Consider the following 25,434-nt stretch of genomic DNA (forward strand, 5'->3'; position numbering starts at 1 on the left):
GAAGCTTGATCTATTTCAAGCATCAGCAAAAAATTCTTATTTTGTTTTACAGTTTACAGGAGTGGAGGAATGGTTGATCAGAGTAGTGATGGCAATGTACAAAAGAGCACGCACAGCTGTAAGGACGAAGGACGGGAACAGTGGTAAGTTTGAGGTGAAGGTGGGAGTGCATCAGGGGTCGGTACTAAGTCCACTACTATTTGTAGCTGTGATGGAGGTGCTGGCTCAGAACGTAAAGGAGGGTTTACCGTGGGAGTTGTTGTATGCAGATGATCTGGTGTTGATTGCGGAAAGTATGGATGGACTGAAGGAAAAGATGAACAAGTGGAAGGAATGTATGGAGACAAAAGGTCTGAAGGTGAATATCGGAAAGACAAAGGTGATGGCAAGTGGTAAAGCATGTGGTGAGGTGGAAAGAACTGGGAAGTGGCCGTGTGCTGTGTGCAGGAAGGGTGTCGGAGTGAACTCCATTCAGTGTACAATGTGCGCTGAGTGGGTTCATCAAAAATGTAGTGGTCTGAGAGGGTCATTAACCAGTGTGGCAGCTACATTCAAATGTAAGGTGTGCGCAGAGGGAGCTGCAGATGGAGGAAATGTTGAGTTGGATCTTGGAGATGGCGTGAAGCTGGAAGGTGTGAAAACATTTTGCTACCTCGGAGACATGCTGAATGGAGAAGGTGGATCAGACTCGGCAACGGTTGCTCGAGTGAGATGTGCATGGAAGAAGTTTCGGGAACTGAGTGGCGTGCTGATGAGGAGGAGAGTGTCGCTGAAGCTGAAGGGAAAGGTGTATGCTGCATGTGTGAGAAGTGTTATGATTTATGGGAGCGAGACATGGGTAATGAACGTAGAGCAGCAACGAAGGCTGGAAAGGGTGGAAATGCGAATGGTTCGATGGATGTGCGGAGTATCGTTGAGAGAGAGGAGGACAAATGATGAATTGCGAAAGATGATGGGAATATTGCCTGTGATTGATGCTGTGAAGAGGAACAGGTTGAGATGGTTTGCTCATGTATTGAGGAAGGATGAAAGTGACTGGTTGAGAAGAGTGATGGAAGTTAATGTAGAAGGAAGTAGAGGACGGGGAAGACCGAGAAAGACTTGGCTAAAGATGGTGGAAGAAGAAATGCGGGCAAGGGGGTTAACAAGGAGAGATGCAGAAAATAGGGCAAAATGGAGAAGATTGTCATGGGGACCGCAAGGCTAACCCCCGCTCTAGCAGGGAAAATTGCCTTAAAATGCATGTTGTTGTTTTACAGTTTACCGTGTAACGATTACTTGCAGTCGGAGAGATGCAATTCTTCAAATTGATATTAATTATTTTTCTGAAATACAAAAATGTATTTCAAATTGATATTATTCAGATACAAATTGAACTGTCTGTTCGTTCGACCACTTCTTCAATGGCAAGGGATTCAACAAACACAATGTCACTTTCCATTTGTCTTGATGGCCTGGCAAAACACAAACTAGGATATGATCTTCTTAATCTTGCCTTCAGGCGGCCTGTCTTGTAAGATGAAGCATCAGTGTTCCCAATTTCTTGAACCTCCTTGATGAACAGCTGATTTAGTTTTGAAAGTCTTAGGATCTCTTTGCCTCGGATGATTCGCTCCTCGATGACTTTTTTGCAGAAACGAATGTAAGACTTCTCATACAATTGTTGCGGACATTCTTGCTTCCTTACTTCTAAAGACTTAGCAATAATCCTAATGTATCTTAGGTAGCAGGATTTGTGATATCTTGCTTCAATAGCAACAAGATCTTGGTCCCTAATGTGAAGGAGTAATGCTTCATCTTGTTTCATGGTGGCGGCAGTAAGTAACTGCCCGCCATGTTTTGTTTCGCATCGAACTAACTTCTCTACTTTTCGTTTACCAGAATATTGTTCTTTGATGTACTGTGAGCCCTTACAGATGATGCATTGCACTGGAAGGACATGCCTTTTATCAGCGTGTTGGTGAGCTGATGTCTGTTGACCGTCACTTGTGTCGGACCGAAGCAGTCTCTTTGGCGCTGGGTCGAGTGGTTCATCATTGAGAAGTGCATCTGAATGTTCTTCTTGAATCTTGTCAGCTTCTGTGGAGGTAAAAAAAAAAACCCCGATATAACAACTGGAAATTTATAAAGTTTTCTAAAAAAATGTAAATGACTGGAGATACTTGTACATGCTTATGCTCAAATAAAATGAATATTATAGTCTTTATTAAGTCCAAATCAATGTGTATCGGGTAATAATAACTTTCAAAATTCACTATAATTCTGATCGCTTGATGTCCATTTGACTCCAAATTTTACAGACGGATTCTGTAAATATTGTTATGTTTGTGGGGAGTAAAATGATCCCATCGGAAAGGTAGGACTGTATAATTGTAGCATGGACCATGGATGCATAGGAGAAATCTCAATGTACTTAAGTAGGGAGACTGCAGCTTAAGATTGTTTATGTCTTCACACGAGGGGTAAAGCAGTGATAATTAGTTAGGGATTAAGGTTAGTTTTCCCCAGTATGTGATTTTCCCTCTGTAATTTTCCCTAACGTTTTACATTTATCACGGCTGGCCATAAGGGCCTCCGTTTAACGACAACAACCGCCGACAAAACCCGAGCAGAGCCGATCGACATGTAAGCCCCACCCACAAGAACACTTACGGCAAAAGGCCACGCCCCCAGAGTGGAAGAAAGAGCCAGCAGGCCACGCACCTGAAGGTCGTGATTGGCCGAGGGGGGCGGTGGTGGTGACGTCAGAGTGAAAAGCTTCTAGAGACGTTGGTGAAGAAGTCGATCTCTCTCTTGGTTTTGACGAGAAGGCTTGGCCATTTTGTGCGGGCTGTGAGGAGAGGGTTTCTGCTGCGGCGTTTGAAGAGGAGTTTTGATTATTGTTGGCTCCTAAGGAAGCTGAAGGCCGAGTGTGCTTCCCCAGACGGTGGAGGAGAAAGGAGGCTGTCTCGTCTGCTGGCCTCACCGCCCTTGGTACCTTTGGCGCCATCTTGTGCGCTCCTGCGCAAGAGAACTGAGCCAGTGCCCCACTCTCCACAAAGAGGGCCACTTGAGGCCAAAGCTGACTGCCGGTCGGCTAAAGGGATTTTATTTTATCATTCCCCTGTTGTGTGTTGTGAATCCGAGTGGAGGATCCTCACGTTAGAAAATTAATTTACCTCAGTTTTTATTTCGATATTTTCACTCTTTGGTTTATTTACATTAAATCATTATTGTTGAATTGCCTGTCCTGTTTACTTGTTTGTGGATTCGGAATAAACCCGTGTATTCAGATCAGATAAACGCTTCGCATTCCTTCGTCCAGCGCACGACAAAAATACCGCCATTTTTCGGGCTGCCACCTCGGGAGTAAAACTGCCTCGGCTATTTGTCCAAGGCTGGTCTTAACTAGCTACAGACAGGACAATATCGTCTTCAATATAGGGATGATAAAACGCATGCTGGCATCTTTATCTGAGCACTATGTTACAATATAGCTGTTTTACAAAATCAAATGCACTACTTTTATTGCATGCATTAAAAACATAGTGATGCTATTTCATGTCACGTTGTCTGAATGTGTCATTACCTCCGCCACAAAAGGTGGATGGAGGTTATGTTTTCACCCCTGCCTGTCCATTTGTCTGTTTGTTTGTGAACAAAATATCTCAAAAAGTTGTGGACGGATTCAGACGAAATTTGGCAGAGACGTAGCGTATGTAACAAGAACGAAATTATTAGATTTTGGTGAAGATCCGGATTCGGATCCGGCCACGAGAATTTTTTAAGTGATTCTTTACCATTGGTAGATAGGGCCAAAAACGATACATAGCAGAATATCTCAAAAAGTTGTGGACGGATTTGGACGAAACTTGGTGGAGAGGTTGGGTGTCTGACAAGGACGATTCGTCTCGATTTTGGTGAATATCTGAATATGGATTCGGATATGACGATTATTTAATTATTAAGTGATTCTTCACCATTGAGAGATCGGGCCAAAAACGATACATAGCAGGATATCTCAAAAAGTTATGGATGGATTTGGACGAAACTTGTTGGACCGGTTGTGTGTGACAAGGAAGAATCGATTCAATTTTGGTGAAGATCCGGATTCGGATCCAGCTTGCAGATTTTTAAAGTGATTCCTCACCATTGAGTGATATGGCCAACCAGCAGGAGGTGCTGTTCTCTACTGAGTGCTGTTCTAGTTATATCTTGTTATCACATCATTGCGGAATGTTTGTCTATCACCGTTAAATTCATTTACATGTAGACATTGCTTACGTTCACATGATCCGAATACCTTTTTTATGTCGTTCACAGTGCACACAAACAAAAATATAATGATTAACAAGTTATATTAGCTTTCAATTGGCACATTACCATTTTTCCTTCTGCGTCTTCCGATTGCTCGATTGTTACTGAAGTGATTGCTCGATTCTTGCGATTGCTCGATTGTTGTGATGTTACTGAAGTGGCGATAACACTGGGCATGATGCCCTGGAGTATGCTGCTGCTTCCTGAAAATAATAGAAAAGATTTGCAAAGGAAAATATTACATTTGTAAATAATTTAAAAGATGATACGCACACTCACCACTATTTCTTATGAAGCAGAACTATAAGAAACATAGGGGAAATACCCCTGGGCGCTCACCTGGTAAAATGAAGCAGTATACGACACTGACTAAAGGTATTTTAAACCGTATCATGAAATTTCCAACCAATTTCAATTGTTGCGAGGAGACAGGGCAGCAGGTACAATCATACTAACGTAATCATAAGACTTTAAACAAACAAACAAAAAAATACCTATTTTGGGGGGCAACCACTCCCCCTCACCCTCATAGACGACCTTAGACCCCGATTTTTTTTTTGTTAATGCCATGAGCAAATTTTGGTACATCTTAGCCTGGTGTTGGCTTAGCGGTTAGGGTGCCGGCTTGGGATCCTAGGATCCTGGGTTCGAATCCCGGTCGATCGCTGCATTAACGCCAGGGGGGTTGCCTCAGCCTGTCATCCTTCCGAGGTCGGCAAATTGAGTACCAGCTTGCTGGGATGAATGATCACAGTGTGTACCCCGATTTAGAATAGGTACACCGTATCCCTGCGCGTCGTAAGAGGCGACCAAGGGTTGGCGGCAGGAAGGCCATCCGGCCATAAAAACATTGCCTCAAACAGGGAACCATGATTGTCATGGGGCCCGCAAGGCTAACCCCTGCTCTAGCGGGGAAAATTGCCTTTAAAACGATCATTCATATATATAGGTGGTGAAGGTTGTGGTGAAGTTTCGTCGGAATTGCATGTGTAGTTTCTGAGAAGAAAGCAAATACCTATTTTGGGGGGCAACCACTCCTCCCTCCTCTCACTCCCACCCCCAAAGACGAGCTTAGACCCCAATTTTTTTTAATGCCTTGAACAAACATTGGTACATCATGGGTGTTTATGGTTGTGGTGAAGTTTCATCGAAATTGCGTGTGTAGTTTCTGAGAAGAAAGCAAATACCTATTTTGAGGGGCAGCCCCCCTTCCCCCTGTAAACCCCCAAAACGACAGATTTTTTTTAATGCCGTGAACATTTCCCAAATATTGCAAGCCGGCAGTCCCAAAGCCTGCAAAGAAATAACTCGCACGAAAACGGATTTGAAATGTACAAAAAAAAGAAAGGTTTATTAAAACGCAATGCCGGGACAAAGAAAAACGCGACGGTGAAACTAAAGTCCTAAACGGGACGTCCCCACACCAGACACAAATCACAAATGAGGGATAAAATAACTTGGAAAATAATGTGTAATTATGGCACTTAGCTCAAATAGGCTGAAGTATCCTGTCAGGAATAGTGTCAGCTCCAAACTCGCCATCTGGACGCAGCTCCGTGCTTGGCGGGAAGAAGGCCGCGGTCCGCTTGTTCACGCCCGCTCGGCCTCACCGAGCATCCTCTCACTCCTGGCCCCGTCGAGCACGAAGCAATTTGGGGTTGTTGCGCCATTCCACATTCCCATTTCCTCGTTCGCAACTCGGCCTCCTCACAATCCCCAGCAAGGTCCCGGCACACTACCGCCCGCACCGAGGTCCAGAACGTACAGACAAGGGAGGATAATTGTCAGAGACAAGCGGCAGAGTACGCGAGGAGAAGAAAGAAGGAGGATCCAAAGAGAGCAAAATGCCGGCCAGAGGGTTTTTTATTGGCCGTCTCGTGATGTAATCGGCCCTCTCCACCAATGCCCGCAGGTCACCACTACCTTGTCCAGCTCTCCACCTATCAGCACGCAGTCCGCCTCTGATGTTATCGGTTGTCCTTGCCAATCAGCGCTCTGCTTCCTCCTCGGCCTTCCCTCCACCAATCAGCGGGTAGCTTCTTGCTCCTGCCTTCCTGTTGGTCAACTCCCGCCCAATAGCGAGTTGCTTCTTGCTCCGCCCTGGCCAATCACGGCTCCTCGGGGCATGTCTGCGGCCTGCCTGTCTTCCGTGGTGATGTAGCTGGTGCGTCCAAATGGCCGTGCTCAGAACTGGCTTCCGGTTGTGTTACGGATTCGTCACTTCTGTTGTTGTGGTTTTCCTCCACTTGAAATATTTCTGATTCTATGTACTATTATTGTCTTCAAAAGGTTTATTGTTCATGAACTGGTTGCAAAGGATAAAAGCGTTAATGTTAAAAAGAGACAGGAAGCCGGATCGGGAGCCGGAAGAAGAAGAAGAGGAGGAGAGAAGAAGGCGGGGCGAGTTAAGTCAGACAAGAAGCGAGTCGCTTCAAGCTCCAGAACGAGCATTGTCGAACGAAAGTCGCGAGTGAACTTTGAGCTTCCTTGAAAGGAATTCCTGCGATAGGTGTTATCGCTGGGATTGATAAACCTGCGTGGTCAGGTTTGGCGTTGGGATTCTGAAGAATCATCGCCGGGTCATTGCGACTCAAGTACGAGCCATCGGCCATTTTGACTCTCGCGCTTTGCTCATCGCAAAAGCTCTCTGCTTCGTGTCAGCTTTTTTCACCATCCTGTCGTCTATCTGGGATGTGTGTGTGTCACGCGGAGTTTGAAGATTAATTTGCGGTTCGCCGACTGAACCGTGAACGTTCATACCTGGAGGGCGCCTTTGGATTTCCCATTCCTCCATGAGTTTGCCTTATGCGGTTTTGGACTACGTGACTTTTTGCGCCGCTTCGGCCGCCTACGCCTTTTGGGCTGTTTTGGCGGTGTGACTGAGCCCGTCATCTGAACGGGGTTCGGGTTTCGATTCGATATCGCTCTGACACTCGCTGGAGGGGATCACCTTTGAGCTTTAGAGACATTGGGGAGTGTTCTTTTTTCACTCGCTTGGAGCACATTGAGTTATCTTAACTTAGCTGATAGTACCATCATAAGATGTGTTGATTGTACTTCTGATTGCCATTATTGTTGTACCGTTATTCTTGTGAGATTGTTAATACATTATTTGTTTGTTGATAACCATTGGTGTGGTTTCAACGTTGATTTTTGACACGGAATAACATATTTTTCTGCCATGGCTCCTCTCGGGGCTCGGAAGTACACCGTGACCAGGGGGTCGGGGAGGAGCACGTAACAGTTGGTTTTATTATTTATTATGGTTTAATTGATGGGCATTTCCTGCGCTTGTGTCTATTTGCTGTGCCATAAGAAACAAAGGATAAATGACATAGGGTAAGACATACAGGGATAATTTATCCTTATTCCCCAAGCTAAACAACATGCCCCTCCCTATCGTGACGGGGACAGATATACAACTTCATCCGACATCCGGGCTAAACAAATACTTATTACATGGGGTGATTCTACCCGACATCTGGAGCATGTTAATTTATACATCCTACCTGTTCTAAAGTATCTCTACCCCACCGACATAACAATACTTACCCTGCACAGTCAACTTGGTGCGAGCCAACTGTTCTGTTTTAGAACGTTTTTTTTATTTGATCCAACATGGCTACCAGACCACGTGAGTGATGACATCATAAAATTATATTTTGTAATATAATTGTTGCATAGATCACGCTCAATACATTTCAAACTGATCAGACTAAGCATTGTCCCTGTCGAATTATGACGTCATAATAACGGCAAAAATGACGTCATCGTTAACAACACCTATTCCCCATGCGGAGTTCTTTACAATGAGCCACGTTTCAATTTCTTCCATGGAACAGTTTTGAAGATTATAGAGGTGCAACGTTTTTCGGTTTTTCCAAGATAGTGCAACACCACGTGACCTATGACATCATAATCATCATTAAATTATTCTACAGAAGGAGGCGCTCCTATGGTCAAAATTTCGTGCCACTAACAATTGCAGAGAAAAAAATTCATACTGATCGGATGAAGCGTTAAACTTGTCGAATTATGACGTCATAACGAAGGCATTGATGACATCATCATCAACATGCCTTATTCCCCAGTACTGTATGTGTAGTCTGAAACGAAGTGCGTGATTGGCTGATTAGCGCTCACGGCCTATGTTACACGTGCTGTGATTGGACAATATTTAATTTAAAGATTGTCAACATTTTGGGCTTTTTTTTTTTTCCACATTTTGAAAATATGTGCAAGTTTTGTGCTTGAAGAGTTTCAGATATTAATTCTGTAATATTTTTACACAACATACACTATATGGCAAAAAGTATGCGGACACCCCTTCTAATTAGTGGATTCGGCTATTTCAGCCACACCCATTGCTGACAGGTATATATAATCAAGCACACAGCCATGCAATCTCCAGAGACAAACATTGGTAATGGGCCGTACTGAAGAGCTCAGTGACTTTCAACGTCGCACCATCGTAGGGTGCCACCTTTCCAACAAGTCAGTTCGTTAAATTTCTGCCCTGCTAGAGCTGCCCAGGTCAAATTTACATATCACCTGCCTTTGATATGGTCTGGCACCCCACTCTGCTCACCAAACTCTCCTCTTATGGTATCCATGGAAATATCCAAACATGGTTTGCGGACGTCCTCTCTGGTCGTAGTCAACGTGTGGCCTTGAATGGGTTTCTCTCATCTCCCCTTCCTATTCAGGCTGAAGTTCCTCAAGGCTGTGTTCTGGGCCCTGTGCTTTTTCTGGTCTTCATAAATGATCTCTCTGACTCTCTTGAAAATCCTCTCTATCTCTTTGCTGATGACTCCGCTCTCTGCCGCTCCATACCTCATCCCTCAGATCGGCAGTCTGCAGCCTCATCACTCTCTGCAGACCTGGACAAAAATCACAGACTGGTCAAACAAGTGGAACATGTCTTTCAATCCTGACAAATCTCACACTTTCATGATGTCTCTCAGAAAAGACTGACTGGACAACCCTCCCATCTACTTTCTCAACAATCCTCTCCAAGAAGTTCTGTAACTCAAGCTTTTGGGTCTCACCATCTGCCATTATCTTTCCTGGGAAAACCACATTTCAAAGCTGGCCTCCAAAGCCAGTCGCCGACTGGGCATTCTCCATCATGCAAAGTCCTTCCTTGGCACACCTGAGCTCCTCACCACATACAAGGCTTTCCTCTACAGCTCAATTGAATACTGTTCTCCTCTCTGGGCTGGTGCTCCTGCCTCACACATAGCTCGTCTTCCCACTGTTGAAACCAAAGCTTTCAGAATCATTGGAATCTCCCACGATGAAGATAACTCCGAGGGCCTTTCACTCACTCACCGCAGGCAGGTTGGTGGTCTTTCTGTCTTCTACCGACTCCTATCCGGCCTTGCTCCCCCAGCTCTCTCTGTGCTCTGTCCCCCAAATATTCCTACAGGTCGCACAAGATCTGCCAGCAACCCTCTTCTGGTGAAATTGCCAAAATCAAGACTCTCTGCTCACCTTCACTCCTTCATTCCTCTTTACTCCCACCTCTGGAACAAACTCCCTCACTCTCTTCAATCCCATTCCTCCCTCCAGGTCTTTAAAACAGCTGTTCACCACTATCTCTTATCTTCCCCCATCCAAAACCTTGATCTCGTCTAACCCCATTAATTCACCCCAGATCCACTTTTTTTGTAATACCGACTTCTTTCCTGGAAGTTCTAGCAGTGTCCATGTGTTTTATACCTCTCCCACCCTCCCCCCCCCCCCCCCCCGCATTTTCATGCCTCCTCCACCCAAGCCCTGTCCCTCCCACAGATCTTCTGGTGTCCCTGTTCTCTGCTGTTGTACTTGTGTGCTTCCCTCTCTCTCCCCATCTTGCCTCCTGCACCCTTTTGTTGTACGTTTTGTGTGTCCGTTTTTTTCCCCCAGATTGATGTTAGCTCTTACACGAGCCTCTTTCAGATCTTGTGTACAAAAAACCCCCAAAAAACTGTAATTGCTGTTATTGTGAAGTGGAAACGTCGAGGAGCAACAACAGCTCAGCCGCGAAGTGGTAGGCCACACAAGCTCACAGAATGGTACCGCCGAGTGCTGATGCATGTAAAAAGTGAGTGTTGTGAGTAGTGAGTGTTGCAACCATCTGTCCTTGGTTGCAACACTCACTACCGAGTTCCAAACTGCTTCTGGAAGCAACGTCAGCACAACAACTATTCGTCGGAGGCTTCATGAAATGGGTTTCCATGGCCGAGCAGCCACACACAAGCCTAAGTTCGCCATGTGCAATGCCAAGTGTCGGCTGGAGTGGTGTAATGCCGGGGTCACACTATCACGTAAAGCCGTTGGTATCACGTAAAGCCTAGCTGTAAGGGCCACGTAGGACCATTTTCTTGATACGGGGTGGGACGTGGCAGTCACGGGGTGGGACGTGGCAGTCACGGAGTGGGACGTGGCTATCCCGTGGCAGTTACGGCATCCACGTGGCAGTCACGGGGTCTACGTGGCGCCTACTGCAAGGTCGAGCGGGAATTTCAAAAAGTTCAAAATTTTACCATGTGACTTTTACCAGACCGCGTAACTGCCAAGGGATAGCCACGTCCCACCCAGTATCAAAAAAATGGTCCTCCGTGGCCCTTAGGGCTAGGCTTTACGTGATAGTGTGACCCCGGCATAGAGCTCAACACCATTGAACTCTGGAGCAGTGGAAATGCGTTCTCTGGAGTGATAAATCACGCTTCACCATCTGGCAGTCCAATGGACGAATCTGGGTTTGGAGGATGCCAGGAGAACGGTACCTGCCCAAATGCATAGTGCCAACTGTAAAGTTTGGTGGAGAAGGAATAATGGTGTGGGGCTGTTTTTCATGGTTTGGGCCAGGCCCCTTAGTTCCAGTGAAGGGAAATCTTAATGCTACAGCATACAATAACATTCTCGACGATTGTGTGCTTCCAACTTTGTGGCAACAGTTTGGGGAAGGCCCTTTCCTGTTTCAGCATGACAATGCCCCCATGCACAATGTGAAGTCCATACAGAAATGGTTTGTCGAGATCGGTGTGGAAGAACTTGGCTGGCCTGCACAGAGCCCTGACCTCAACCCTATCAAACACCTTTGGGATGAATTGGAACGCCGACTGCAAGCCAGGCCTAATCGCCCAACATCAGTTCCTGACCTCACTAATGCTCTTGTGGCTGAATGGAAGCAAATCCCCGCAGCAATGTTCCAAAATCTAGTGGAAAGCCTTCCCAGAAGATTGGAGGCTGTTATAACAGCAAAGGAGGAACCAACTCCATATTAATGCCCATGATTTTGGATGGGATGTTCAACGAGCACATATGGGTGTGATGTTTGGGTGTCCACATACTTTTGGCCATGTAGTGTATTATAAATGCAGGTAGATATGCGGGGTGGGTCACAAAAGTAAACAGAACAGGCGCTCGGCCCACGGTCTATATAGTTGATCCTTGTTGTGAATTTGCTTGCGTCTCTTGTGGTTTGATCGATGTACGAACTGCTTTCCACAGACAATACAGCTATAGGGCATCTTCATGTGGATCCGAGTGTGTCTGACGAAACTGCCATTATCATGTGTCGTGTGATAACAGTCTTTGCATTTATACTTTTCCCCCGTAGAAACCGGTCGGTGCCTCTTCATATGCCTCTGCAAAGCAGCCTTATTGGTGAAGTCCTGAGAGCACGAGATGCAAGGGAACTTCCCGACAAGCTTCTCCCGTTTCCCTGTGAAAATCATTCACAAGAAAAAAAAAAAGTCAATTCTCAGGACATGGTGTGGAAACAACAACACAACAACATGCATTTTAAAGGCCATTTTCCCTAGTAGAGCGGGGGTTAGCCTTGCGGTCCCCATGACAATCTTCTCCATTTTGCCCTATTTTCTGCATCTCTCCTTGTTAACCCCCTTGCCCGCATTTCTTCTTCCACCATCTTTAGCCAAGTCTTTCTCGGTCTTCCCCATCCTCTACTTCCTTCCACATTCATTTCCATCACTCTTCTCAACCAGTCACTTTCATCCTTCCTCAACACATGACCAAACCATCTCAACCTGTTCCTCTTCACAGCATCAATCACAGGCTCTATTCCCATCATCTTTCGCAATTAATCATTTGTCTTCCTCTCTCTCTCAACGATACTCCGCACATCCGTTGAACCATTCGCATTTCCAACCTTCGTTGCTGCTCTACGTTCATTACCCATGTCTCGCTCCCATAAATCATAACACTTCTCACACATGCAGCATACACCTTTCCCTTCAGCTTCAACGACACTCCCCTCATTATCAGCACACCACTCAGTTCCCCGAAACTTCTTCCATGCACATCTCACTCTAGCAACCGTTGCCGAGTCTGATCCACCTTCTCCATTCAGCATGTCTCCGAGGTAGCAAAATGTTTTCACACCTTCCAGCTTCATGCCGTCTCCAAGATCCAACTCAACATTTCCTCCATCTGCAGCTCCCTCTGTGCACACCTTACATTTGAATGTAGCTGCCACACTGGTTAATGACCCTCTCAGACCATGGTGTGGAAGGAAGCTTAAAATACAGTCTCAAAAAGGAAGTGATCGCATATGCCATCCGAGAAATGGATCTTAAAGAAATCAAGTTGAAAAGGGGAACCCAAACACTCAGACCACCAAGCCGCTAATCTATCCCTTGATACCGGACAAAATAGATATATGTCGTATTCTGATTTACAAAGTAGATAATTTTGCGATTAAAAGTCGAAATCTTTTTCTGATATCTTTTGCGATAACCTCCCCAAACCCCGGTCACGTTGCCCCTCAGAGTCTTGAGAGGGAACACGGCAGAAAGATTTGTTATTTGGAGTGTTCTAATAAACCATGGTAACCACACCAATGCAATTGAAGAACAAAACAAGTAATTGCATTAAGAACTCTCACATACACAATAATAACACTATTAAAGAAAGTACACTGAAAATATCACTTGCATCAAATGAACAATACATATGATGGTACTGTAGCGGCTACCGCTGGGTATACACAATCGCCTTGCACCTACCGAGGATGCGGAGCGATCACCATGCCGGGCTCGCCCAGGACGCCCGGGCATGCCCGCTCTCGACTTGCCAGGCCTCGTCCGGGACGCCCGGGCACGCCCCCTCTCGCCTTTCCCGGGCAAACGCTCCGGGATAATGTGAATATATATTGCTGCCCGATAAACGGGCTTTTCAGAGTACCCGAGTTGATTTGACACAATAAAGAAACTCGGACGAATTCCAGCTTTTTGTCGCAGGGACTACGCGGTGGGCGCCGTACATGAGCAATGGATGAACGGGGTTTGGCAGCCACTCGCTTTTTTCAGCTGGCAACTCCGGCCGAACGAGCTCAAATATAGCACGTTTGACCGTGAGCTCCTCGGTCTACACCTGGCCGTTCACCATTTCCGCCACCTCCTGGAGGGCCGACCCTTCACGGCGTTCGTCGACCACAAGCCGTTGGTTTATGCAATGGCCAAGGTCACTGAGCCGTGGTTGGCCCGCCAACAGCGCCACCTCTCCGCCGTGTCGGAGTTTACCACGGACATCCGGCACGTCGCCGGCAAAGACAACGCCGTGGCTGACTGTCTTTCTCGGGCCAGCGCGAACGCGGTCCACCTCGGCGTGGACTTCGCGCTTATGGCGGTGGACCAAACCACCGACACCACGGTGCAAGCCCTCCGGGCGACGGACACGGGCCTCCGCCTGGCCGACATCCCCGTCGCAGACACTGTCCTGCTCTGCGACATCTCCCAAGGCCAGCCTCGCCCCATCGTGCCCGTTACCTGGCAACGCCGCATCTTCGCCTCCCTCCACGGCCTTTCCCACCCGGGCCGGAAAGCTTCCCAGAAGCTGGTGTCGGCGAGATTCGTCTGGCACGGCCTTCGACGGGACGTCCGCGATTGGACCTGCACCTGCACAGCCTGCCAACAGGCCAAGGTCCACCGACACACCCAGGCCCCCGCTGGCACCTTTCACCGTGCCCGAACGACGTTTTGACCACGTCAACGTGGACCTGGTGGGCCCCCGCCCCCATCACGGGGTTTCACACACCTGCTCACCATGGTGGACAGGACCACCAGGTGGCCGGAGGCCGTTCCCCTCGTCTCCACCACCACCGCCGACGTGGCGCAGGCTTTTATCGCCACCTGGGTCGCCCGCTTCGGCGCACCGGCGGACATCTCGTCAGACCGTGGACCGCAGTTCACCTCCGAGTTGTGGGGCGCGGTCGCCCGCAACCTGGGGGTCAAGCTCCACCGTACTACGGCCTACCACCCCCAAGCCAACGGGTTGTGCGAGCGATTCCACTGCTCCATGAAGGCCATGCTCATGGCCGGCCTTCAGGACGGCGGTTGGGCCGATCGGCTGCCGTGGGTCCTTTTGGGCCTCCGCACGGCCCCCAAGGAGGACCTCCGGGCGTCCACCGCCGAGCTTGTCTACGGCCAGGCGCTACGCGTCCCGGGCGAATTCGTGCCCGACGCTACCAGTCCCTGGTCTGCAGCTCACCAGCGCTCGGACCTCCAGGAGACTGCCCGACGGTTTGCCCCCGTGCCAACGTCCCACCACGGTGACCCCCAGTCCTACTTCCCCCCAGCGCTTCGCACAGCGGAGTACGTTTTTGTGCATCATGACGCACATCGGGGGCCACTCCGGCCGCCGTACGACGGGCCCTTCCTGGTCCTGCGACGGGACGACAAGTCGTTCGTCATCGACATTGGCGGCAGGTCAGACCGGATTGCGGTGGACCGCCTCAAGCCGGTGCACGTGGACATCGACCAACCGCCACGGTTGGCACTTCCGCCGCGGCGAGGCCGCCCCCCGTCCACGGTGCCCCCCACTCGACCGCCCACCACCACACCGGACCCCCCCCCCCCCCACGACCCGCCAGGAGTCGCTTCGGCCGGGTCATGAGGACCCCCCTTAAATTGACCCTGCCGGTGCAAATCGATTCTGGGGGGACGTGTGTAGCGGCTACCGCTGGGTATACACAATCGCCTTGCACCTACCGAGGACGCAGAGCGATCACCATGCCGGGCTCGCCCAGGACGCCCGGGCATGCCCGCTCTCGACTTGCCAGGCCTCGTCCGGGATGCCCGGGTGCGCCCGGGCATGCCCGCTCTCGACTTGCCAGGCCTCGTCCAGGATGCCCGGGCACGCCCCCTCTCGCCTTTCCCGGGCAAACGCTCTGGGATAATGTGTATATATATTGCTGCCCGATAAACGGGCTTTTCAGAGTACCCGAGTTGATTTGACACAATAAAGAAACTCGGATGAATTCCAGCTTTTTGTCGCGTCCATTCTTTCGATTTACGTTGGAGCATAGCTCCTACAGTACTATCATTCCCCAATGCTCTCAAAGCAATAAACTCACTATACGCCAAACGTGAGTGGAATGAAACATTCCCAAAGTCCATGCACGAATCCCCACGTGGGGTGAAGGTGGAAGTCGTGCCAAATGACAAGAACAGGCAGTTATCAGCGCGGCTGTGAACGAGGAGTTACGAGGTGAGAGGTCAATATGGGAATTGAGCAGATATTAAAACCAACAGCGATCCACACGGTGATGTCAATACGGGAATCCCAACGACTAAACACGATGCACCAAGCGGACAGACTCTTCAAGGACAAAATGGCAGATCGGCCTGTAATGGAGGCTCTTGTTTTCCCACCAACAATAACTCACACTTGGTAATAAAACCTGACGCAGGTTTAATTGCAATCACAATATCGGGCGATGTCATGGGCAATCCCTTTCACGGGAAGCCTCAACTCATTCGCGATCAATATCAAAGAAAGTCCGCTCGCAGCCTTGATGCGACTCACAGCTGCATCTCTCTCATGGCCGTCTCCTTCTCTCTCTCCTCTTCCGGTTTCTTTGCCGCGCTTTCCTTTTTCCTTCACAAACACTTATTTTTACCTTTTACTAAAGTCATCTCTATTTCACACAAAAATCTTATCAACAATATTACCTGAAACTAAAAATCCTACAATTGCATAATAACAACAACGGCGGAAGTGACGGATCCGTAACGTCACACATGGAAGTCGACTGCCATATCCGTACTGTCTACAGGATACACCGCGGTACAATTTAACTCCATCACTTTTGAATTTCTTCAAATATGCCTAGTTGATGCGACTTTATATGATGGATGTAGTAATACAAACCGATATGGTTTCATGCTACACCAATGGCCGAAAGACACTAAGTTTGCCAGACATTGGACGAGGTTTGTTTGAAATAACCGAGTGTGGATCGGGTCTACAAAATGTTATCTTTTGTGCTCGACACATTTTACAGAGCACTGTTATGAAACAACAGAGATGGCTAGATCGTGAAGTTACCCACGACGATTGAGAGAGGATGATACCCCCACGATTAAGGGAAAGAAACAGCCGTCGCTCGAAACTGTAAGACCATCTCTACCCAGCTACCAGCACATGTACATAGGCAATTTGAGCGGTGAACTAAACACCTGTGTCTGCCAGGGACCGATCTCACCTCGCCACCACCTCTGCTTCACCCCCCACTGGGGCGCAACATCGACATGGTATGACACAGCATGGAGACATCACGGACACGATGATGGGACACGGCACAGACACGACACAGCATGAGCACAGACAGAAATGGCGTCCCAGGAAAGTTTGAAACGGGATGATCCTGTAACATTCAGGACACCGAATCAGCCTATGGTGGGATAAAGTATTTGTCGCCCATTTGGTCGGTGGTGTCCGAGTGTGCCTGGGCAGTGTCGTGCTGTGCCGTGTCCATGCTGTGTCCATGCTGTCGTGCCATGTCCATGCTGTGTCCTGTCCATGCTGTGTCCATGCTGTCGTGCCATGTCCATGCTGTGTCCTGTCCATGCTGTGTCGTGCTGTGTCCATGATGTGTTGTGCTGGGTCCATGTGTCATGCTGTGTCTTATCCATGTGGTGTCCTGTCCATGCTGTGTCGTACCGTGTCCATGCTGTGCCGTGCCGTGTCCATGCTGTGTCGTGCCGTGCTTCTTCTGGAGTAATATAACTGATTCATCAATTCATACAAAATCCCTGATAAACCGTCAAATGAACGGAAAAACAAAACCGACCAACCTGCAGTGAACATGTGACCGACGTTTTGGGTCCTATGAAACCGAACAGGTGGATAGAGTCCTGTGCTTGAGCCCCTGTCATGTCGTTGAATTAACACCAGGTGGTGTTGACTCAGCCTGTAATCCTTCCGAGGTCAGCAAAATGAGTACCAGATGACTGGCGATCGATGGCATTGCATCAGCACCAGGGCCGCGCCCCAGAAAATGATGCAACCAGCAGGCACAGGCTGCACACGAACCACGCCCACCTCCTGTCGCTCAATTTATTTTTATTATTACTACGAGCACAAGGCGACTCTGAGGGACTCAACTGGGTAAGAAGCTGAATAACTCGAATGCGGGTTGGGATCGACGGATGGACCACACACAATTTCTTGTAAACATTTTGCATTCTCCAACCAACTGAATCAATTATAAACTGGGTCTGGTTTCAGGCAACTAATGCACTCACTCCAAACAGGAGCGGCAGGAAAGGTTATGTTATTATCCTCTGTGGGGTATATAGATTACAGTAGATCTAGGCTCAGGCCTCAAAAACGTCAGAGGTGTATTCAGTTGGCAAGTTTCCACCCTCCCACTCTCTCTGTGGTAATAAATCTTTTGTTCATAAAAACCTGTCCCTGGTTATTTGAGGTAAGCGACTTTTTTATTGAGCGTGACTGAATTGTCTTTAAAATTCTGGTAAGGGTCCTGGTAAGGGAAACGCGCATTTATTGTGAATATGGCGCCGTTCAAAAATTATGTAACACTATTTGTTATGGAGGCGCGTACAAGCATGATTAAACCTTACTAATAATTTAACAATCGACCCAAACAAAGCCGATGGAAATCTGAAGCAACAAATCTAGGCAGTGTATAAGCAGCAGAGGCCTATGTAGGCCTAATGTGCTCGGCCCACCAGGAAACAAGATGGCGGCCATATAATTTCGTCTTGTCGCTATTTGCTCACCTTCACTCCTTCATTCCTCTTTTCTCCCGCCTCTGGAACAAACTCCCTCACTCTCTTCAATCCCACTCCTCCCTCCAGGTCTTTAAAACAGCTGTTCACCACCATCTCTTATCTTCCCCCATCCAAAACCTTGATCTTTTCTACCCCCGCTAATTTCACCCCAAATCCACTTTTTTGAAATACCAACTTCTTTCCTGGAAGTCCTTGGTGTCCTTGTGTTTATACTTCTCCCACCCCCCACCCTTCCCATTCCGTCTCCCCCCAAGCCCTCTCCCTCCCACAGATCTCCCGATGTCCCTGCTCTCAAATGTTGTGTTTGTGTGCTTCCCCTTCTCTCCCCATCTTGTCTACCGCTACCCTTATTATATGTTTTGTGTGTCTGTTTGACTTGTTTGTGTGATAAATGTTAGCTCTTTCACGAGCCTCGATTCTGTATACGAAAAAAAAAGGAACAAAAGATGGGTGGAGTCAAGCGACAGATGTGGGTGTGGTCTGCCCGCTGTCTGACCAATGGGTGGGCACTTCAAAAATCGACCTGCACCCTCCAAAAATAACAGCAACGCGAAGCTTTTGCCAGGAAACAAATGACGTTAATCACGAACTCCTCACAGAATCCATGACTCACCATCCTCTGGGAGTCTTCCCTTCTCTTCAGGATCAACCAAGCCTTGGTCTTCAATCCTGATCCGCAGGACTCCATGAGGTCCTCCAGTAAGTCCTCCCGTCTCCATGGCGACGGTCCGTCCCGGTCCTCTCCTCGCACGGCACGACTCCATGTACCGACAGAGCTCGACGTACATGGTGAAGGTGAACTTTCGTGCAGACAATGAACACAGTCGATCCCTCACCAGAGCGGGCTCGGCCCGGGCACAGAGAGCTCCGAAGATCTCGATCCCCAGCTCCGTAACCACAGCTCGGAGAGACTCCTCCGTTAGACCCTGGATCTCCAACCATGGCGGGAAGGGCCCAAAGCCCATTGCTCGTCAGGAACCCGGGTCTGCAGATTCAAATAAACGAATAAATCACGTGCTTGGTCCGTTTTAAATTTAAAGAGCTGTTACGGAACTCCAGAAACTTCCCTTTCCGGTGTCGCCATGGTAATCAGTTTGGTGATATGTTGTTGTTGTTGTTTCAGGAGCACGTCTATCTGCGATTAAGGGCGAAAACAATTGTAACGCATAAAGAAGGCTATGACGTCACTGCTATGTGGAATGTATCAGTTTATGAATTGCGTAAAGACCATTTAGCAATTCGATGCTTGAAACACGTCGCGTGTCCCCACGCACGAGCATCAAGAGCAGGTGTCCTCCGTAAGAGCGCCGCACCAATGGGACCTTTCGATTTATTACATACGCCAAATGTCAACGATAATGGAGGCGGGTTGGACATACAAGGAGGAAAAGTAAGAATCAGAATGAATGAGCGAGTGTAGAATAGACGGTGGGTATGCACGAGGTCGTGATAAGCAGGGAATTTGAAGGACTTAAGTGAGGACAGGAGGACGATTCCACAATAGGAAAAAAAACAAGGGACTAATTAATGCAGGTGGGCAACAAATATGGACTTGGGGAGGGTTTCTGGAGGAGCAGGTGTGACCTGGGACGCTTGGGAAAGAGTTTCTCGAGGAACAGGTGTGACATGGGATGGTTTCTCGAGGAACAGATGTGACCTGGGATGGCTTGGGGAGGGTTTCTAGAGGAAGAGTTGTGACCTGGGATGGCTCGGGTAGGGTTTCCAGGAGGCATGTGTGACCAGGGATGGCTTGGGGAGGGTTTCTACAGGAACAGGTGTGACCAGGGATGGCTTGGGGAGGGTTTCTAGAGGAACAGGTGTGACCTGGGAGGGTTTCCAGGAGGCAGGTGTGACCAGGGATGGCTTGGGGAGGGTTTCGAGAGGAACAGGTGTGACCTGGGATGGCTTGGGGAGGGTTTCCAGAGGAACAGGTGTGACCTGGGATGGCTTGGGGAGGGTTTCTAGAGGAACAGATGTGACCTGGGATGGCTTGAGGATGGTTTCCAGAAGGCAGGTGTGACCAAGGATGGCTTGGGGAGGGTTTCTACAGGTACAGATGTGACCAGGGATGGCTTGGGGAGGGTTTCTATTGGAACAGGTGTGACATGGGATGGTTTGGTGAGGGTTTCTATTGGAACAGGTGTGTGACAAAGGAACAGGTGACCAATTCAAATTAATAGCAGGGGGATTTGTTAGTCTTCATCAAAAAGAGCAATGTGCTTCATTCTCCGATTCGCCCAAAGTAGGTCAAGTTTCCCTTTCTTGGGGAGAGACATCTAACCGACATCAGACCACTCATTGGGTACGATTTTCCACTCCAAAAATAACCTTTTGAAATATCATGATATATATCACTTCTATATATATTTCGATGGTGTAGAATCACTTAGAAAATTAAATAAATCTCATATCCAGATCCATATTCGGATCTTCCCCAAAATTGAATCAATTCTTCTTTATCGCAAACCCAACCTGTACACCAAGTTTCGGACGGATCCGTCCATAATTCAAGAAGACGTCATGCAGAGCACGATACTTGCAAAATCCACCCCCCAAAGGTTTCCATTAATCCAGAAAATTGTCAATTTCATCAATATTAAAATTGACGATCTTGATCAAAGTTTGGGTCAATAGGTCAAACAGATGAACAATGATTTTAGAAGTTTGACCTTGAGTTGACCTTTGACCTTTTGCCCTTAAAAATAGTTGGTTTCCCAATTCAGTGAGACACTGGAAATGCTATTCAATGTTCAAGTCAATCGGATGAAAATCGACGGTTTTGTCGATGAAAATTCATAATTTTGTAAGTTTGACCTTGAGTTGGCCTTTGACCTAAAAAGTTGGTTTTCCTATTCAGTGACTCAATGTGCAATTGCTGTTCAATTTCCAAGTCAATCCAAGTGCAGATATTGCAGATATCCAAGTGCAGATACTTACAAAATCCCTCAATCAAATTTGACCTTAAAAATAATTGTCGGTTGAATTCAAAGATCAAATAGCCTAATTTCAAGTCAATCAGATGAAAATTGAGGATTTTAGAAATCACGCACAAGTTATTGAACTTCAGCGTATGTCGACATTTTGACCTATGTTGACCTAAAAAAAATAATTGGTGGTTGAATTCAGTGACCTGATCTCAAAATCCGGTTGAAATTTAAAGTCAATCGGATGGAAATTGAAGATTTTAGAAATTCCGGCCTATTTTGAATTTTTGGCCTATGTTGAATTCAAAAATAGCTGGTGGTTGAATTCAGTGACCTGATTTGCAAATTCTGTTCAAATTTAAAGTCAATCGGATAAAAATTGAGGATTTTAGAAATTCCATCTTTAAGTTGTTGACCTTTGCCCAATGTTGACCACAAAAATAACTCGTGGTTGAATTCAGTGACCTGATCTGAAAATCCCGTTCAGATTTCAAGTCAATCAGATTAAAACTTGAAAATCTTATAAATTGTGGCCTATGTTGAATTTTTGGCCTATGCTGACTTCAAAAATAGCTTGTGGTTGAATTCATTGTCCTGATAGCAAATTATCTTCAAATTTAAAGTCAATCGGATAAAAATTGAGCATTTTAGAAATTTGACAAAGTTTTGACAAAGTGGTATATTTGGCTTATGTTGAGCATTTGACCTCAAAAACAATGGGCTTCTTGTTAATGTCCAACTCTACCAGGTGGTGAAGTTTCGTGAAGATCTGAGTAAAAATGTGACCTGTAGGTGATTGACATAAACAAACACAAACTAGAAAGAACAATCAGAGATTGCAGACCCTCACCAGAAAGTGTTTTTAGTGGTTTTTAAAGGCTTTTGTGTTAAAATTAATATGGCGGCCGAAAGACGTGACTGATGACGTCATCCTTTTTTTTTTCTCCACCAATTTATCCATAGATGATGCTCAAGAAATTTCATGTTGATCGGATGAAGTTTTGTACTTGTCGAATTATGACGTCATAATGGAGGCACCTACGACATCATTATGATATTCCCAATTGAGAGTTCTTTACAATGAGCCATGTCTCAATTTTTTCTATTCAGCGCTTTCGTTGATAGAGGTGCAAAGTTTTTTGGTTTTTCCAAGATGGTGCCCATAATCAAGTGACCTATTACATCATAATTATTGTTAAACAAGACCAAAAGGCTAACAGCGGCATAGCCAGGCTTGTAAAATATGATAAACCACAAACACACATGATTAGCTTTTTAAACAGTCGCTAATGCTGTTTTTAACATTAAACAAAGAAATTTGGAGGAATCCAGACATCGGTGAAGTAAGTTTTACTTACAGAACTGAGGGAAGATCTACTGCAATCTATATACCCCACAAGAGTGGGTACGGACCGTTTGGTTGGAAGAGACGTAACGCCGATGCTTTTGATATTTTATGATCATTTTAACAATCGGTTTGTTTGTGTTTCACACTGAGTGAAAAACGTAAAGGTAGAGCATGGCGACTGTAATATATGACAGGTTCAACGATCTGTTCGGCATGAACGGCATATAAATCAAAATGGCGGTGTGTTGAGAGGCAGCCACCATACCGCCGTAATGACATCAGATGTAATCACATCACCCTGTCATGTGACTAGATCATCAGCTCCGATTGGTATACGTACGTTTGAGGGGACATACATGCATACGGACAGACAAACAGTTCTCGACGGCTTTACGCTATGGGCTACTCCGTAAAAAATTTTTACAGGTGGAGTTGCACCGATGGTGAAACTTTCCTATCAATCGGACCAACGTTTGCAGAGAAAATCATATTTATTCTGTGCGGACAAACAAACAAAAGGACTCAAATGAAATACCCTCTGGTGAGGGTAACAAAGAATATAATCAGGGAATATTGCAAAAATCTGGGAACAAATTCCTTACCAAGAAATTTCTTCACCAATGTGTTTGTCACGGTATCCACTAACACATTTCAAAAAGTTTAAATTCAAGTCCCCTAGGGGAACCCGTGACAGGGGTCAACAGCGGTCAATTACCTTTTTTAAGATCAAATGTTTCTTATATTTACATTCTGGGTCACAGTATCCGACAGGAAGCATCAAAATTATTCAAAGTAGGCTCATTTTAAAGCTAAGAACATATCTGACATGGTGATACCTAAAACAAATCAATATGTTAAAAAGTTTACACAATTTTGAGCAAAAAAAAAAAAAAAATTGTCATTTTTGGGGTAAAAATTAACTTTTCTGGTCTACAATTCGTTTTCTGGGTAGATACCCCTTCGTTTCATTTTTCTGAAAGTTTCCAGCAAACTGCCCAAGATATGCAGCCTTAATGTATTATAAGTAAAACATTCTGGTATTTATAAAATTGAAACTATGAAAGGTCACTGACCTTTATTGTTTTCCCTTATTGTAACATAAATTGTAATAACCGTTACAGGTATTTTTCTTTTGTTACCCTAATTTTTTAACCCTAGCTTTTTCCTTTGTAGGGCAGTACAGGCTAGCAGTACGGACGTAGACATTATTCCTGCACCTCCGCTCAATTGCTTCATCTGTGAAGGCCCGGAGACGCCAGCTCAGAAGCTCGCACAGGCAACTCCTAAAGGCTACCCTACTCTGTTGGCATATGCAGAAGCGGTTGGAAATGCTACAATTTTGGAGCGCATGAAGGAGGCATGGAATGTCGGAAGACTGAGATACCACTTCGAGTGTAAACGTGATTTGTACAACATGTCTGTCAAGGTCACCATGAAGTCAACTCGTAAGTGCGACCTGTTTTACTAGGCAGGGAATAATTATTTACTGACCTGAACATTATTGTTTAAATACTGGTGATATTTCATGTGAACAAACTTCTAAAATAATTCACATTTGATTTATTGCAGGGGCAGCAGGGAAGGAGAAAGAGTCAGCACAGATGAAGAGACGACGCATTTTCTCTGGGTTCAGTGCATCTACTGCATGCAGTTCTACGAGTCCACGTTCCGTTCAGCTTCTGTACAAAAATGTATGCATTCTTTGCAACCAGCCCGCTCATCTCTTCCCAAATCATCCAGGTTAGATTGAAGGGTGTAACAATTTTATGCAGAGTAATAAGCATAAGTCGGTTTAACTGATGACATTGTATGTGATGGGTAGTGATGGGTAGTTATGTGATGGGTATGTGATAGGTAGTGATGGGTAGTGACGAATCAATACAGTTATTATTAGAAGTATTCACATTTTGCATGGGATGGGATCGCATGAACTGGTATTGAGCCACTCTCCACTTCCTTACAGAGACTGCTCGAAAGAGATACCGAGTTCCTGACAATTTGACCGTGGATGGACTGAAGACAAGCTTGCTGAAGACAGCACAGGGTCGCAAGGACGATTGTGGCACTGAAGTCACTGGCCGCCTGGAAGGGATCAACGACTTCGTAGCAGAGGAAACCCTGTATCATTTGCGCTGCAAAGTTCTATTCGAGACAGGTGGTCACTACTCCAAGACTAAAGATGTAAGTGATCTAAAAGTATGATTCTTACTCTGAGGCGAATTCAAATTCAATCATTCAAAGTTGAGGCATATTATCAAACTCTGGTACTTGAAAGTTATTAATTATAACAATCTTTTATCCTCAGGTAGGAAGGAAAGCGGATGAGGAGCGAGCGGCTTTCTATGAGCTCTGCGAATGGTTAGACTCTGAACTCGAGCACGGGGTGATGACACTTGACCAAGTCCACAGAAAGCTGCAGCAGTTTGATCAGTCACCAGATCAGAGCCTCGCATATTCGAAGAAGTGGCTAAAGAAGAAGCTCCAAGAGAAATACCATGACACACTGTATTTCGCGTCACAGGAGAGGAGGGCAGATGTGCTCTGTTTGAAAGATAAGACCAGCAACATTCTGCGAGAGCATCATGTTAATGTTCAGTTAGGAGATGAGAAGACTCAGATCATAAAGACTGCACTAAAGTTCATTTGCAACGACATCGCCACTATTGATCTACACCCAAAGTTATATCCCACTGCACACAGTATGACCGATATCCCTACTCAGCTGGCACTTGTTCCTGAGAGCCTTCAGATGTTCTTGAGACCGATAGTGAAGACAGACGAAAGAGTAGCCATTTGGGGACAGAACTTCATAAAGGCCTAT

General features: G+C 46.5%; 1 protein-coding gene across 2 annotated transcripts; it reads right to left on the minus strand.

The window, feature by feature from the left end:
- Nucleotides 1-734: 734 nt before the first annotated feature.
- On the minus strand, nt 735-19,402 carry LOC137417334 (uncharacterized). Of its 2 annotated transcripts, XM_068103208.2 has the most exons (5): nt 18,955-19,402; nt 11,890-12,007; nt 4,363-4,499; nt 2,704-3,000; nt 735-2,079 (listed from the first exon to the last, which is right to left on the minus strand). In XM_068103208.2, exons 1-5 carry the CDS (start codon nt 19,304-19,306, stop codon nt 1,361-1,363), a joined length of 1,623 nt encoding a protein of 540 aa, XP_067959309.2. In that variant the 5' UTR covers nt 19,307-19,402; the 3' UTR covers nt 735-1,360. The 2 variants fall into 2 exon arrangements, with proteins under 2 accessions (XP_067959309.2, XP_067959315.2); XM_068103214.2 differs by lacking the exon at nt 2,704-3,000.
- Nucleotides 19,403-25,434: the final 6,032 nt, after the last annotated feature.

The sequence above is a fragment of the Myxine glutinosa genome, chromosome 1 (genome assembly GCF_964187855.1).
Source record: "Myxine glutinosa chromosome 1, kmMyxGlut1.1, whole genome shotgun sequence".
In the NCBI taxonomy this organism is placed as follows: domain Eukaryota; kingdom Metazoa; phylum Chordata; class Myxini; order Myxiniformes; family Myxinidae; genus Myxine; species Myxine glutinosa.

Bases quoted from the DNA above. Each gene is read 5' to 3' on its own strand.
- LOC137417334 (XM_068103208.2), bottom strand. From the start codon at position 19,306: ATGGGCTTTGGGCCCTTCCCGCCATGGTTGGAGATCCAGGGTCTAACG. The intron at 3,001-4,362 runs GTAATGTGCCAA...TCTCTTGCGCAG, and splicing joins AAGACGCAGAAGGAAAAATG to GAGCGCACAAGATGGCGCCA. The intron at 2,080-2,703 runs GTGCGTGGCCTG...TTACCTCCACAG, and splicing joins CGGCCAATCACGACCTTCAG to AAGCTGACAAGATTCAAGAA.